The sequence below is a fragment of the Rhinoderma darwinii genome, chromosome 1, assembly GCF_050947455.1.
Source record: "Rhinoderma darwinii isolate aRhiDar2 chromosome 1, aRhiDar2.hap1, whole genome shotgun sequence".
In the NCBI taxonomy this organism is placed as follows: Eukaryota; Metazoa; Chordata; class Amphibia; order Anura; family Rhinodermatidae; genus Rhinoderma; species Rhinoderma darwinii.
Window position 1 is genome coordinate 331371579 of NC_134687.1, and position 16086 is coordinate 331387664.

At 38.8% G+C, this 16086-nt stretch overlaps 1 protein-coding gene across 1 annotated transcript in view; it reads right to left on the reverse strand.

Moving 5' to 3' along the window:
- SVEP1 (sushi, von Willebrand factor type A, EGF and pentraxin domain containing 1) overlaps nucleotides 1-16086 on the reverse strand; it is a 376990-nt gene that overhangs the window by 254435 nt on the left and 106469 nt on the right. Inside the window, exon 4 of the mRNA XM_075825648.1 lies at nucleotides 1194-1352. Coding sequence (XP_075681763.1) covers nucleotides 1194-1352 — 159 coding nt within the window. The remainder of the gene's footprint in view (nucleotides 1-1193; nucleotides 1353-16086) is intronic.

A 16086-nucleotide genomic window follows, 5' to 3' on the forward strand; every position in this document is an offset into this window, starting at 1 on the left:
ACACGTAGCCATCTGCACGGCCATGATATTCGAGTTGGCCGACCGCGGAGTGTCACCCACAAGCCGCCCGCAAATTGCAGACCGTGCACATGGCCGCGTCCATTATTTCCTATGAGCCTGGACCGCAGAACAAAGCCGTAATAAGACATGTCCGTTCTTTCTGCGGTCCAGGCTCCTGGGCCATGCACGGACAGTGGAAACCACGATCGTGTGCATGGGCCCATAGGAATGAATGGGGTCGCAATTCTCCCGTGGATTTTCAGGGGAATTGCGGCCGCAAAAGCACGTTCGTGTGCATGGGGCCTTAGTCATCAGTTTTCAATCAGTTTAGATCAGTCACAGGGTGAAACACATACTGCAGAAACATTCAAGTGTGATGTCAGCCTAACTAGAGAAGACTGGAGTCATGGCTTCCATTTGTACAGGATCCGTGGTGAATAAGATTGGTTAGTTATGATTCATGTATTTTTGTCAGATTGAATGGCGCTGCAGACTGTGCTATTCTTGTCATTAAAAATACTGGACGGCCCAATAGAATTCCCCGATGGACCTCATTAATGCAAGTGTGAACAGAGCCTTATAATAGGTCTATCAGGTTTTAATTATTTTTACTGGATGGAATTATACAGCTGAAACAACCTGCAAGTGTGAACAGAGAATTAAATATGTGTCATTCCCCATACAGGACAGCCCATAGCTTAGGTTGCTGACCCCTGGCTTACATGATACTATAAGCCTTGTATTTTCTCTGTTAAATTATCATTTAAAAATGTTAAAGGTTTGCTACATTTTTAAAAGAATAAAGGGAAAGTATAAATCTATAGATCTTTAAAGCAGCAGGAACCTATACGGCTATGTTAGCAAATATCCCCGATCAGTATCACAGTCATCAAGATTTGCTCCTTAGAACAAAATGGTGACAACACAAGCGCTTAGACTGTTAACCAATACTTTAAGAAAATGGAAATTTCCTTTAAGCCAGTTTCACACAGGGCGGATTGATGACATTTTTTTATATGTTTTTTTTTTCTTTTCCGCCACAGCCAAGAATGGAACCTAAAGAAAAGGATTTAGGAAAGAACTTCTACTTCTCTTCTTTGGATCTAGTCCTGGTTTGGGCACTGTCATAACTTAATGTTGTGTTGTATGTTCAATATGTTAAGTTAATAAATTCATGAAATGGTTAGCCCTACCTTTGCAGATTAGACCTTCTTCTTCATATCCCTCTTTACATACACAATCGTCCACTGATGTGCTGCCCGGTGGTGATGTTTTATTTGGATCAGGACATGAGATACAAGTGCTGACTCCCCCTGGTTTACCCTCAGGTTTGTATGTTCCAGATGGACAGGCTGTTAAATATAACAAATATTTTATGAAATTCCCAAAGTATCAAGAAAAAAACATATTTTTTGGTATCACAGCTTATTAAGAATTCACAAAAGACCAGGAGCTGCAGTTCCTAGGAAAGTCCACATTTCCCAAATACATAATGAAGATTTAACAGAAAAAGGGATATACTGGATTTGGAAGCAAATCAGTAGTTGAACAGTAGATCTTCCCTTAGTACACAGTTGTTATATGAAATAAGCAGCAATGTCCTTGTTTTTTTTCAAGATAACATTAAATTGATCAGAAAATGGGTGATTTGATATGGAATATCTACATAAGCAAACATAAACCAAGTATTAGCAACCATCACTCCTGTGTTCCAGTGGTCATTGTGTTCGCTAATCCCAAATGATCATATTAAAAGGATAATTCCCCGTTAGAAAACCTTAGTGCAATTATGTTAGATCACTAAAATTGTTGTGCTATTTAGAGGGGTTTTCCAGCCAGTAAAAATTGATGGCCTATCTTTAGGATAGGCCATCAATAACTGATGGCTCGGGATCCGACTCCTGGGTCCCACACCGTTCAGCCGTTTTGAAGGGGGTCGCAGCGCTTGTACGAGCACTGCTTCCCCTTCACTTCTACTTTCTCAATGGGAATCTTCGACACGCATTTAGCGGCGATTCACAGGTATTTCTCCCATTGAAGTGAATTCTGGTCTTCTGTCTGTAATGCTTTGGCTAGTGCAGTCAATGGATCTGAATACCATTTAGCTATTGTGGTAGCAGCTTCACTATGGAAGGAAAGAAGTGACCAATAAGCCATTACAACTTGTGGGAGATGCTTCAGGAAGCATGCAGTGAAATTTCTGCACATTACCTCAACAAATTCACAGCTAGAGTGCCAAAGGACTGCAGGGCTGTAATTGATGAAAACAAACTTTAAAGCACCATATAGCAGAAATCATTATTTTTCAATTTGTCGTCTTGATTATATTTTCTATACATTTTATAACTTTTTTGATTGATATGAGTTTTCATTGAAATTGTAACGTTTTTCGGAGTGATTCCAAACTTTTGAACGGTAGTGTATATGGGTAAAAATACTTCCTTTACTGTGTAATATTGTTGTTGTATTTCCAAAAATATACAGTAACCAATGTGATCATACCAGTCCAACCCCACTTTGCAATCCAAACTCCCTTAAGAAAAGCGTGAAAAAGTCTGAGAGCTTTTCTTCTGAATGTAATGATAAATATGCTCCATTGTGTTTGCTATTAAGGGTTCATTTGCTTTGACTCTAGTTGTGTTCTATACACTTTTTATGATATTTTGATGTTATGTATATTTTTATTATTTTAGTATTTGGTCTTTCCAGTTTGCTAATTAAGTTGTTGTATCACTTGGCATTGAGGGCTTGCCACTATTAACCCAGCACCAGCTCAGGGCTTCCTCCTACTAATAATATTGCATGCTTGGATAATGATTCCTGAAATGCCATTTCGGAATTAAATCTTTCGGAAGCCAGGAGCCATTAGCCCGGCAGGCTCAGCTGCACAACATGCTGTTAGGACTACAAAAATAACAAATGAATGACTTTTCTAGAAATACTAGTAAAAGCAGAATTTTCATCCTTGTTTCACGGAATGAAGGAGCCACAAATGAGGCAAAGATTTGTTTCCTGGACAATAAAGAATTGTTGCTGACTTCTGCATTCCAAGTAAAACAAGTGTCTACTATTCAGGCTCCAGTGAAATCAGACTTAGACGAAGAGGAACTGATTGAGCGTTCGCAGTCAAAAATTATTTTGCACATTTGTGGCTCATGTATTATTAAGCCAGCATACAAACCTCATCTAACAGTCTAAATGAGCAATATCATGTGACATTACCTAATTCCCCAAAAGTCCAAAATCCACAACTGTAGGCGCTGAACATTATTGATGATTATGTGGAAAGAAGATAAACTTGTTTGGACCTTCTCTGTACATTGATGAAGAATATGCTTGAATTGCATTATCAGGTGGCAGTCCCTTTAAGGACTTAGCAGACTTCCTGGTGATAACAGCTTTCTGGCCCTCGTCTAACATATAGAACAGTGCCTTTTGTACATTACGGCATTTTGGCCTGTCTTCAAGGAGCATATAGGTAGATAATCATAAACTATGATTATTCCTGAGTGAACATGACCAAAAGCAATTCTTCACCTTCTATGTGTTTCAGTCTAATGCACACTCGTAATTATTTTAGAAGTTGTGAGTTGACTCTTAAAGCAAATGAGATATCAACTGTAAGTAGCCAAAGCTACAAGACTTTATTTTTTACAATAAATGCGACAAAGGAATGCTATATTTTTGTGTCTCATTTTTGTACTATTTTCATCCATTGTTTTTAGTGCTTACTAAAAATCTAAAGATCACGTGTAAAGAACTAAAAATGTATATTTAAAGTTCAATAGGGTCTGCTTTTTTTTCACAACATCCAACAACAAAAGCTGTTTCTTCTGAAAAAAAGTAGACCCCGTTTCCTAACCACGTACAACCCATTTAAAGGCGAACTCTAGGAGGAAGGAAGATTCATTAATACGGTCTAAAAGATAGACAGAATAAAACTATAAAACTAGACAAGACAGGCAGAAACTGTGCCAAATTAATCACAGTATATTTACTGTATGATAAATTTGTGTAAAAAAAAAGTGCATTCAATATTTTGGACCAAAGCAAAAAGCACAAACTATCAACAAATATGTCACATTTTACGACTCCTCTAAGCCCTTTTTTCTAGAAAACTTTCAAAACTGCAAAAAGTGTTGAAAACAGCTAATACATTTTGTGCACGTCATGTACGCCATTTTTAAAAAAAACACAATTTGGAGCAGAATTCTTGTGCATTTTGCTTAGTCAATCTTGCCCACTTTCTATGCCTAGTGCACGGCCTGACAGGGTGTGAATGACACCGATTCAATGGACCGACCCCTCAGGCAACAGGTGTAACTTCATACCCCATAACATTCCAAATCATGGAACATTTTAAGCCCCACACATGCACTGCCCAGGAACACCCCAAAACAGTATGCCTTATTTTATGCTAATTTGCATAAACCACACACGCTTTGAGAACCTCAAAACTAGCTACAGTTAGATCTTAATATGCAATGTTGTCATACCATAACATTACATCTTGCTGTTACTAAAGAGTTGTGTCACAGACTGTCAGACTGAACAGTAATGCTGCCATCAGACATCAACATGTAGCACTAGTCTTAATAGTACAATCCTTCCTGGCAAGGGCCATATTGAAAGGCAATGTAGACCACATGGAGATGTAGGTTGCCTTTGTTGTCCTAATGTATAGAATAATATCTAGATAATATGGAAACTCCTAAAACAGTATATAGAAACGTTTCCCAATGAGACACAATCATTTTGTCATCACTAGGACTTCATGGTTCCATGCCGTCAACACTACGTTACAGATGTATGTAGTTGAAAATGGTTTTCCCATGTCATAAAGTGATGGCATATCACTAGGATGTTATGATCGGTGGTGCTCCGACCTTGATGTGGTGGTGGATCCTAGCGAAATGCCATCACCTTACGACCTAGGAACAACCCTTTAAGTGTTCACATGTCTGATACACTCACTGCTGTATTTGCCACCATACACAGTGCGGGCCCAAGAATACCCCCATACCCAGTGCCCCAGCTATATAGTGCCCCATACACAATGCATTCTAGGGGATATTCAAATTAACAGTACCTGCAAGACAGTTCCCTCTTAAACAGTGACCGCTAGAGAGTATCCACACACACACACGCACACACACACACACACACACACACACAAACACACACACACGCAGTGCCTATCAGAGAGTGGGAACCCTGGGAATGAAGATTGAAAGAAGTTGCGCATTGAAATGTAGCCCACTTGGAAAAAAGGTAGTCGTGCCCTAGGCGACTGACTCTCTCGTCTACCTCTTGTCTTGACCCTGCATTGGTGCAGAAATAAAAAAGGTGGTGCAAGCCTGGCAGCACCTAATGTACACATAACATTTTGAATATAAATTGTTTATCCAGTATATCATTATAAAGAAATTACATTAAATGTGAGTTTCCTTCTAAGCCAAAATATCTAATCTTACAGAACTCACAGAAAATATATTGCATTTTTATCAACATAAACATTATGCTGATTTAATACTCCCTTCCAATTTCAGTGTAAGACAATCTCGCCGATAATAAGCGATGTGTATGCATGGAGCCTCTTCACCATTAGAGGGCCGTTTCATATGAATCTTTAGATGACTTTAAAAAGAGTTAATGGGGAAATATTACAGTAAGTATTTTCTAAAACTAAATTTTATTAGAGTAGTTACATAAAAAAAATACATATATCTACAGAGGAACTAGAAAGTCAGACAATTTATACGAAATTCAAGCACAGTTTATAGGGAACAGTCTTTAAGATATAGATTTAAAAAGGGAGAATCCTGGAAATTTTGCAAACAACTAAGGTCATATGCAGAGGAGAATACTAGTAAGGCAGGATGGTGGCTTGTTGGTTACTTTTTGTCACGGTGCATTGCATTTTATACCCTGGGGGAGCGGTAATGTAGGGATACGGGGGGAGGGTGGTACTTCTGTAGTACCATGCAAAGCGAAGTGCACAAAATTTTCCAAACGACATTCATTCAGCCTTAGCTCTTATCATATATAGAATTATGTTGTGTGTTTGTAATGGTAGTGAGTGATAGTCAAGATTATGCTGCTTTGTATGCAAGAAGAAAATGCACAAATGCTTCTGCCAACATTTTATTACCTTGTCATTAGATGCCACTTATTCTTTTTATTCCAGAAAATCTAGCTGTTATTTGTCTTTTCTATCAGCAAGACAAGCCTATGGTTGATTTAGCTCACAGTCATTTGGGCACCTCCTGGGGGCATTGTGGGGGCAGCTTGTGGCAGATGCAGGGAATAGATTCATGCATATCAATTTACTAGCTTAAATTACTGTCATAGAACCCTACAAAATAACCTAGATTTCTAACAAACACCATCAATCAACTTAAAACTGCTACAAGTATAGGAAGGTCTCAATAATAAATACATGTAGCGAGGAAACTACAAGAAACATCCTAATTATGTGCACTTCTTGCCTTTTGTAACTGAGGTCCATGGAGATATATTAGACAGAAACTAGATGCCACAAACATTTCTCCATGGATAACGTCACACTCAATTGTATTAAATACTGTATGCAGGTTAAACATTTAAAGAAGTTATGTGCTGAGCATTATGATGACGTCTGTAATCGTGTCATATTAAAGATAAAGATCTCACCTTGGGTATACTCCAGCTATATATACAGTATGTGTGCGTCTGTTTACACATCAGTAGCGCCCTTGGGGCTTGGAGTTCCTAGAACAGATAAACTCCCTTTCTGGCATTGCTCGGGAGAGACAAACACACGAACCATAGTGCTAAATGATTAAAATTATTTGTATAATTGCCACTAGGGGCAGCAAAGTGCATATAGCTAGAATTAAGTAACACCCTTTTCTCCCTAGGGATCTTATCAGATCTTAAAAATTTATCGTTCTTGTTCTGTAGGTGGACACACTCTAGTAGCAATGATGTACACAATAAATTATAGCAATAGTAACCTGGTTAACTAGCGACTGGACAAATTAGAACCTTTGCCGTTTGCCATGTAGAATTCTAGCTCACAGTAGACTGTTGCTCAAAAATAACTATGCAATGTTAAAGATGCCCCCTCCTCTATTTATTTTCAGATTTAGGATCTCCGAGGTTTGCCAATGTATACAAAAGCCATTCAGTGGCATTTATCCATTCCAGGATCAGTGGACATATTTGTTATAGTGAAGATACACGTTAATCCATCAGATGCCTTTACATTTCCTGGTTTCATTAGTTTGGTGGGAACTCGTAAAGCATTACAGACTGGATTCACCCTTCCAATCTAGTTCTTGATTATTTGGGTAGCCTATTGTACACTAAGGGTATGTTCACACGGCCTATTTTCAGACGTAATTCTGGCGTTTTATGCCTCGAATTACGCCTGAAAAAACGTTCCTAATACGCCTACAAACATCTGCCCATTGCTTTCAATGGGAATTACAATGTTCTGTTCCCACAAGCCTTTATTTTACGCGTCACTGTCAAAATACGGCGCGTAAAATTACGGCTCGTCAAAAGAAGTTCAGGACACTTCTTGGGACGTTTTTGGAGCCATTTTTCATAGACTCTATTGAAAACAGCTCCAAAAATGGCCGTAAAAAAACGCAGCGAAAACGCAGCGAAAAACGTGAGTTGCTCAAAAGCGTCTGAAAATCAGGAGCTGTTTTCCCTTGAAAACAGCTCCGTATTTTCAGACGTTTTTTGTTAAGCGTGTGAACATACCCTAACAATGTCACAGATTAAACAATGCAACTTGTAATAGTTTTTAACCTTATTTTCAAAAAATAAGTGTATACATTTAAGATAAATGTTGTATTCACTGCCTGAATGAACGATTAAAAGTAACTATAGGCTATGTTCACACAGAGTTTTTTTGACGAGTTTAGAGACGCGGAAACCGCACCAAAAAACTCGTCAAATACGGGCCGAAAATGCCTCCCATTGATTTCAATGGGAGGCGGAGGCATCTTTTTCCCGAAAAAGAAGCGACATGCCCTATCTTCGGGCGTTTACGCCTCTGACCTCCCATTAACTTCAATGTGAGGCAGAGAAAGCATATTTCGTGACGTTTTATGCCCGCAGCGCTTAATGGCCGCGGGCGAAATACACTGCGAAAATCGGCGTGCAGGGAGAGGAAAATCTGCCTCAAACTTCCAAATGGAATTTTGAGGCAGAAATTCCGCCTGCAAAAAACTCAGTGTGAACATAGCCTTATTTGTCTTGTATTAAAAACTGGGCACTGTAGCCAAAATAGATCTGGTAACAGACATGTCAGAACGATCAAATTACTGCAACAAAGTATCCAGAGGGTATTGGCCCTCTGTCAGGGTATGTTCACACGACAGCGCAAAATACGTCTGAAATTACAGAGCTGTTTTCAGGCGAAAACAGCTCCTGAATTTCAGACGTAATTGCTCGTAATCGAGTTTTTACGGACGTAATTGGAGTTGTTTTTCAATGGAGTCATTAAAAACGGCTCCAATTACGTCCCAAGAAGGGACATGCACTTCTTTAAGGCGGCTGTCTTTTTACGCACCGTCTTTTGACAACGGCGCGTAAAAAATAAAGCCCGTCTGCACAGAACACTGTAAGACCCATTGAATTCAATGTGCAGATGTTTGCAGACGATTTGGAGACGTATTTTCGGCCTGAATTACGTCCGTAAATAGGGCGTGTGAACATACCCTTAATGTCTCTGTTGTGGACACCTGTAACAGTAATAACAAATACTGGTATGATCTGTCTGCCACTAGTAGTGTAGATTTCCCCACGCGTTTCTGCACCCCAAGTCTATAGGGGAGCACAAATTCTGATTGCCGGTCAGCACACTCTATGCTATCAGTGTCTGCCATCGTGCATACGACACTAGTGTTTGGCCGCACGTGCACCAGAATAACACAGAGAATATGAAGGCTACGTCCCGCCTCCTCCATTGCGTTATTAGGATTAGTACTCGCTAAGCATACAGAACGTCAGAGTGGCGTTTACCCGTGTGACCGGCCCCCTTTTTCGCTGCACAACCAGTCAGAATAGGGGATGCACACGCATCACCAGTTGCCAAGAGAACTCAAAGCGGCCTCTTATGCTAAATGCCGAAACATAACACCGTAATTAAAGCGATGCAGGAACGATAATTTTCTCCGGAATACCCTTAACTATCTCAACAGAACCCACAATTATTGTGACTAGGAGAATGACATCTTGGTGTTTAAAGGAGTATATAACATGTAAGGGGCATAGTGTCATAAAGCCCAATGTTAATATCATTACAGAGTGACCCAGTATCCAAAATAGGAGGAGTAAATCTATATTTGTTAAATATATATTGGAGGACAAATATACTCACAGAGAGGACCTGTAAAGAGGAACAAGTAATGGGAGCCATTTAAATAGATGACCAACCTAGTTAAATCTCAGCTCTACCTATAGCAGTGGTAGGTATGGATGAACAGACCATCATAGAAGGAGGACATAAGATGGATATTAAAGAAAACAAGTATAAGATACATGTTCATTGAGACCCAATGGTTTGATGGTTTTCATCCTCAAAACCCACTGGGCCTCTTTTTGCAAAATCTTCCTATCCCAGTTTCCCCCTCTAGATGACCTGAAGTGTTTATTCCCCGAAATCTAAGGACTGTGGAGTCACCTTGGTGACATTCCCATGTGTGTCTTGAAATCAGTATATCTTCTTTTCTAATGATGTCGCACATGTGGTAATAGTTTCTAACCCCTTAACAACTCGGCCTATTTTTGCCTCAAAGACCAAGCACTCTTTTTCATTTTTTCATTGGCGCATTCCTAGTTCTATTTTTTTTGGAACGATTACGGCGATACCAAATATACATAGTTTTTTTTAGGTTTTTTTACTTTTTCGCAAAGAAAAACCCTTTTAAAAAATAATAATTTGGTTTTGTGTCGCCGCATAACTTTTTTATTTTTCCATTGATGTAGCCATATGCGGGTTGTTTTTTGCAGGACAAGATGTGATTTCCTTTGCTACCATTTTAGGGTACATGGGACTTATTGATTAACTTTTATTATTTTTGTCGGGGTTGGAAATAACTATTACGCCACTGTTTTTTGTGGGGGTTTTTTTGTATGGTGTTTACTACGTGGCTTAAATAATGTGTTAGCTTTATTGTTCGATCGTGGCAATACACATATATATATATATATATATATATATATATATATACATACATATATATATATATACTTATATATATATATATACACATATATATATATATATATATATATATATATATATATATATATATATATATATATATATATATATATATATAAAAATACATGCATTTTTAATTTATTTGCTTACACTTTAACAAAATAAATGTTTTTATGGAAACAATGGTTTATATTTTTTTATGTTAACACTTTTCTTTTGTAAACTTTATTTATTTAATTAATACATTATTTGCTCCCACTAGAGGACTTCGCAATGCAATCTTTTAGCAATCTGCTTAGTATACCAAAGCATTATTGCCTGTTAGTGTAAATCCTATTAGGCTGCACCTCTGGCATGGCCAAATAGCCATACAGTAATGGCAGGCCTGGGCCTTAGTTAGGCCCCCAGCTGCCATAGCAACCCATCGGCGAACCACGATTGCATTTGCTGGCTGCCGATGGGTGACAGAAGCTGCTCTCTCCCACATCAAACCACTTTAATGACGTGGTCGCAATTGACCGCAGCATTTAAGGGGTTAAAATGGCCAGGATCAAAATTATCTCTGATTCCTGTCATTGCAGCGGGAGCCATAATGTCAGTCACTGCCAGGCTCCTGCAACGATCGCACGGGCACATCTCCTGTGCCCGCACGATCAGAATGATGTCCATATATTGCATTTTAACCGCCGCATATGACGTACATGCACGTCATTTTCCGTTAAGAGGTTTAACTTCCATTTAAAGCTAATACCTATATTGGGAATTGTAAGAAATTCGGAAGATATTGAAATGTTAGTAATCACTCTATTTTTCTTATTCTCTTAGACAGATGCCGGCAGAATGTGACAATATACCCAAACCACTTTACATGTGATGTGCTTTGTAAATGTGCTTGTACTCACCAGGAAGTCTACAATTTCCTGCCACGAAAGCAGCCAGGGGGTAAATTCCAAGACTCTGCCTTCTCTACGTATATGTTATAGCCTGTACATTGGAAAGCCTTTATCTAAGTATGTTACACTGTATATTTCATTACATGGTAAACAAGATAAACTCCTTTTGACAGAGATTTAATACATGTTGTTTGCAAAATGACCAATCACTTGGCAGGAAATTGGAATTCTGGAAACAGATCAATGTTACAAATTCCCATTTAGCTGAAATTGTGGGAGATACAAGAAACAGTATGAGAAGATAAAGGGTTAGAATGTAATTACTTAGAAAAGTCATTCTGCGCAGTAATATGAATTGTACTGCATTATGGATCAGAAAAGAGAAATACGTTGTATAGTTAACACCTTTGTGATAACATTTTCTAACATTTTCCTCTTAGTAAGTTGTAAATTGCTTCCAAAAACTTGCCACTTACGTCTATTACTAACTCAGGCTGCGCGCTGAGATGTATTCATCCTCAAGACGAGATATCAAAGCCCCCAGTGTGATAAGAGTTTATGAGCTGTATGCAGAACTCTTGCACATGCAAAACCCACGTTTTTGGGGTGGTTTACAAATAAGATATGGCGTTATACTGGAGAACTTTCTACATATACTGCAGCACATGTTTTTTTTTACATACTGTAGGTTGGTTTAGGAATTACAGTAGTATTTCTGAAAACCCTAAGGGGTTTAGACTGATTTAGGGGTTAATATCTAACATCTACTGTGATCTAGGGTGGTAAAGGGTTTCACAACGATATTGTGGGTGCCCTAGAGTGGTTATAGATTAGTATCTAATATTCATAGAGGTCTAGGGTGGTTTAGAAGCTATCATCTAATATAGGGTGGCGAATAGGGGGTGATGCTCTTGTTTTTTAATTACATTGCTTCCCATTTCTAAGCTATATAGTTAAAAGATTATTTGTATCTGCAGTTCCCATTAGAGGGAGCTCACTGCATATAGATTTATACAACTCTCTCTAATCTTAACACCTTAAGGACACGGACAATTTTCTTGTTTTCCTTCCCGCTTTCCAAAAGCCATAACTTTTTAATTTTTTCGTCGATTGAGCGATGTGAGGGCTTATTTTTGCAAGGCAAGATGTAGTTTTTATGTTACCATGGGGGGTACATGCAACTTTTTGATCACTTTTTATTCCATTTTGTGGAGCGCTAAGGTGACCAAAAAACAGCAATTTGGTTTTACTCTATCTATCTATCTATCTATCTATCTATCTATCTATCTATCTATCTATCTATCTATCTATCTATCTATCTATCTATCTGTTAGATAGATAGATGATAGATAGATTTTAGACAGATAGATAGATAGATAGATAGATAGATAGATAGATAGATAGATAGATAGATAGATAGATAGATATGAGAGAGATAGATAGATAGATAGATAGATAGATAGATAGATAGATAGATAGATAGATAGATAGATAGATAGATAGATAGATAGATCCAAATTTTGATGTATTTATTTTTTGTGTTATACGAATAAAGATTATTATTATATCTATCTTTCTATCTCTTTATCTATATCTTTCATATCATATATATTGTGAGGGTTTAGCATCAGGAGAGGTTGGTACAGCGGTTTCTTAGTAGCCAGAGACAGGGACACCGTGCATTAAAGTTCATAACAGGGCTTTGCCTGTGTTTTATTCTTGTCAAAGAAACAGCCTCTTGTACAACAAGGCAAAATACAAAATAAATCCTGCTCGTCTGAGCACTTTCTAAACAAGATATTTATCTAACTATACCGAGTGCCTTCCTACCAGGCACTGGACACAAAGTAACACAGGTCTTTACTCACATAAAATACAGACTACTCCAGCCTTAGTAGTCTCCGGTCTGAGTCAGGGGTGAGACTCTCACACACTGTGTCTGCACCTTTTTATACACAGGCTGCAGGTGCAGCTAATTGAGCAGCAGCCTTGTCCTACAAACAGAGATGGACTAGGGATTGGGGAACCCGCCCTGCTCTTCCCCAATCCAACTCCAGGCCCTTTTTCCGGCTTTTCCTTAAGCCGAGATTGGAAGGCTAGAGCTTTCTATTGCAAAAAATACTCATTCCCTGGAGCCTAGGATACATATGACAGGATTCTAGGGGAAATGTACCTTCCCTCAATGACTTTACCTGTCACTGTCTCACAATATATATATGTATTGTACATTTTTGGGCTGGGGCTACACGGCGACTTTGGCCGTGACACGGGTCGCATACACAAAGATCGCTATGGAACTAGCTTTGGAAAATGTGCACTCCAAAAGCCAGTTTGCACACTATTCATTGTAAGCTCCACCTTGCGCCCAGCTTGTAAGACATACACACATATTTGGTATAGTTAACCCGTTAGTGACCGGTCCATAGTCTTTTTACGTCGGTCACTAACGGGCCTTATTCCGATGCCATAGACTTTTTACATCGCGGCATCGGAATAAGTAAACAGAGCAGGGAGCTGTCAAATCTCCCTGCTCTCAGCTGCCAGAGGCAGCTGAGGACTGGGAGCGTCCCTGCTCTGCCGGGTGAGATCGATATCAGTATCAATCTCATCTGTTTAACCCCTCAGATGCGGTGCTCAATAGCAAGCACCGCATCTGAGTGGTTTTGGAGAGAGGGTGGGAGCTCCCTCTCATCCCACCGACACCCGGCGAAAAGATCGCCGAGTGTCTGTGTCTCCAATGGCAGCCGGGGGCCTAATAAAGGCCCCCAGGTCTGCCAGTAATGAATGCCTGCTAGATCATGCCGCAGGCATGACCTAGCAGATGCCTGTTCGTTTTAAACGGACAGGCAGTAATACACTGCAATACAAAAGTATTGCAGTGTATTATAAATGCGATCGGACCATTGCATAGTGAAGTCCCCTAGTGGGACTAGTAAAAAAGTGAAAAAAAAGTTTAAGAAAGTTAAGAAAAAATAAATGGGAAAAAAAAAATGAAAAACCCACTTTTTCCCCTTACAAACTGCTTTAGTATTTAAAAAACAAAATAAAGTTAAAAAGTTACACATATTTGGTATCGCCGCGTCCGTAACGACCCCGACTACAAATCTATTACATTACTTAACCCGCACGGTGAACGTCGTAAAAAATGTAATAAAAAACGACGGAAAAATTGCTGTTTTCTGTGAATCCTGACTTTAAAAAAATGTGATTAAAAAGTGTTCAAAAAGTCGCATCTACTCCAAAATGGTACCAATAAAAACTACAAGTCTTTCTGCAAAAAAAAGCCCTCATACAACCACATCGGCGAAAAAATAAAAACGTTACGGCTCTTCAAATATGGAGACACAAGAACAAATAATTTTGAAAAAAAAGCGTTTTTACTGTGTAAAAGTAGTAAAACATACAAAAACTATACAAATTTGGTATCGTTGCAATCGTAACAACCCGCTGAATAAAGTTATTATGTTATTTATACTACACGGTAAACGGCGTAGATTTAGGATGCAAAAAATAGTGGCGAAATTTCAGATTTTTTTCTATTCCCCCCCCAAAAAAAGTTAATAAAAGTTAATCAATAAATAATATGTCCCCCAAAATGGTGCTATTAAAAAATACAACTTGTCCCGCAAAAAACAAGAGCTTACACAGCTATGTCGACGCAAAAATAAAAATGTTATAGCTCTTGGAATGCGACGGTTCAAAAACGTAAAAAATTGCTTGGTCATTAAGGTCTAAAATAGGCTGGTCATTAAGGGGTTAAAGACGCCACAAGTTGCCAAATATGTATTCAGTTGTGTTTACCCAGTGGCATGCACCAGATGTAAAAAAAAAAAAACACCTAAAATTACATATGCACATTTTTTTTTATTTATTTCCCGTTTTACATTTTACATTTTTTAAAAAGTTAAATATATCTATTATTTTTTTTATACAATATGGAAGCCCAATATGTTATGAGAAAAAAAAGATGAAATACATGTAGATTGGAAGAGTAATAGAAGAACAATTTTCTTTTAAATTGGCACATTGCTAAAACGTGAAAATGGGCCTAGTCAGGAAGGCGGGTAAATTCTCTGGTCAGGAAGTGGTTAAAGGAAATGTGTCGCACATGAAACCTTTTTTTTTAACCACATGGTGGAAAGCATTAAAAATGAAATAATAATTTGACATGTTTTCCTATGTTGGCCACCAGAGGGAGCACTTCCCAGAATTACAGCAAGGTGAATAAGGCAAAGCAACCTGACTCACAGCTGCCGTAAATCTGGAAGGGAATATCATCGCCCCTCCTACAAGCCAGGAAAAAGTGTCTTCAAATTGCTAAGCAGTGTCTGTCTGCCATTTTGGGTGTGATTGTTGAAATGCAGCTGGCAGAAGCTATAGGGCACACGAAAAGGCTACGGGTATGTTCACACACTTACTAAACAAAGGGAAAACAGCTCCTGATTTTCAGCCACTTTTTAATCAAACTTGTGTTTTTGGCTGCGTTTTTGACGCCTGTTTTTGGAGCTGTTTTTCTATAGAGTCAATGAAAAATGGCTCCAAAAACGTCCCAAGAAGTGATATGCACTTCTTTTTGGTGGGCGTCTTTTTATGTGCCGTTTTTGGCAAATGGGTGTGTAAAAAAATGCCCCGTCGGAACAGGACGCCGTATTTCCCATTGAAACCAATGGGCAGATGTTTGGAGGCATTCTGCTTCCGAATTTTTAGCCATTTTTCGGGACGTTTACGTTTTTTTGGTGCATTTTACATGTCTCTCCTGCTAAATGTCTTTATCCCTCCATCCTGCTCACAGTCTCCTCCAGGATCACCACCCAATCTTGCTGACAGTCTCCTCCAGCGTCATCATACAATCTTGCTGATAGTCTCCTCCATTATCACCACCCAATCCTGCTGACAGTATCCTCCAGTGTCACCATACAATCCTGCTGACAGTCTCCTCCAGCATCACCACCCAATACTGCTGACAGTCTC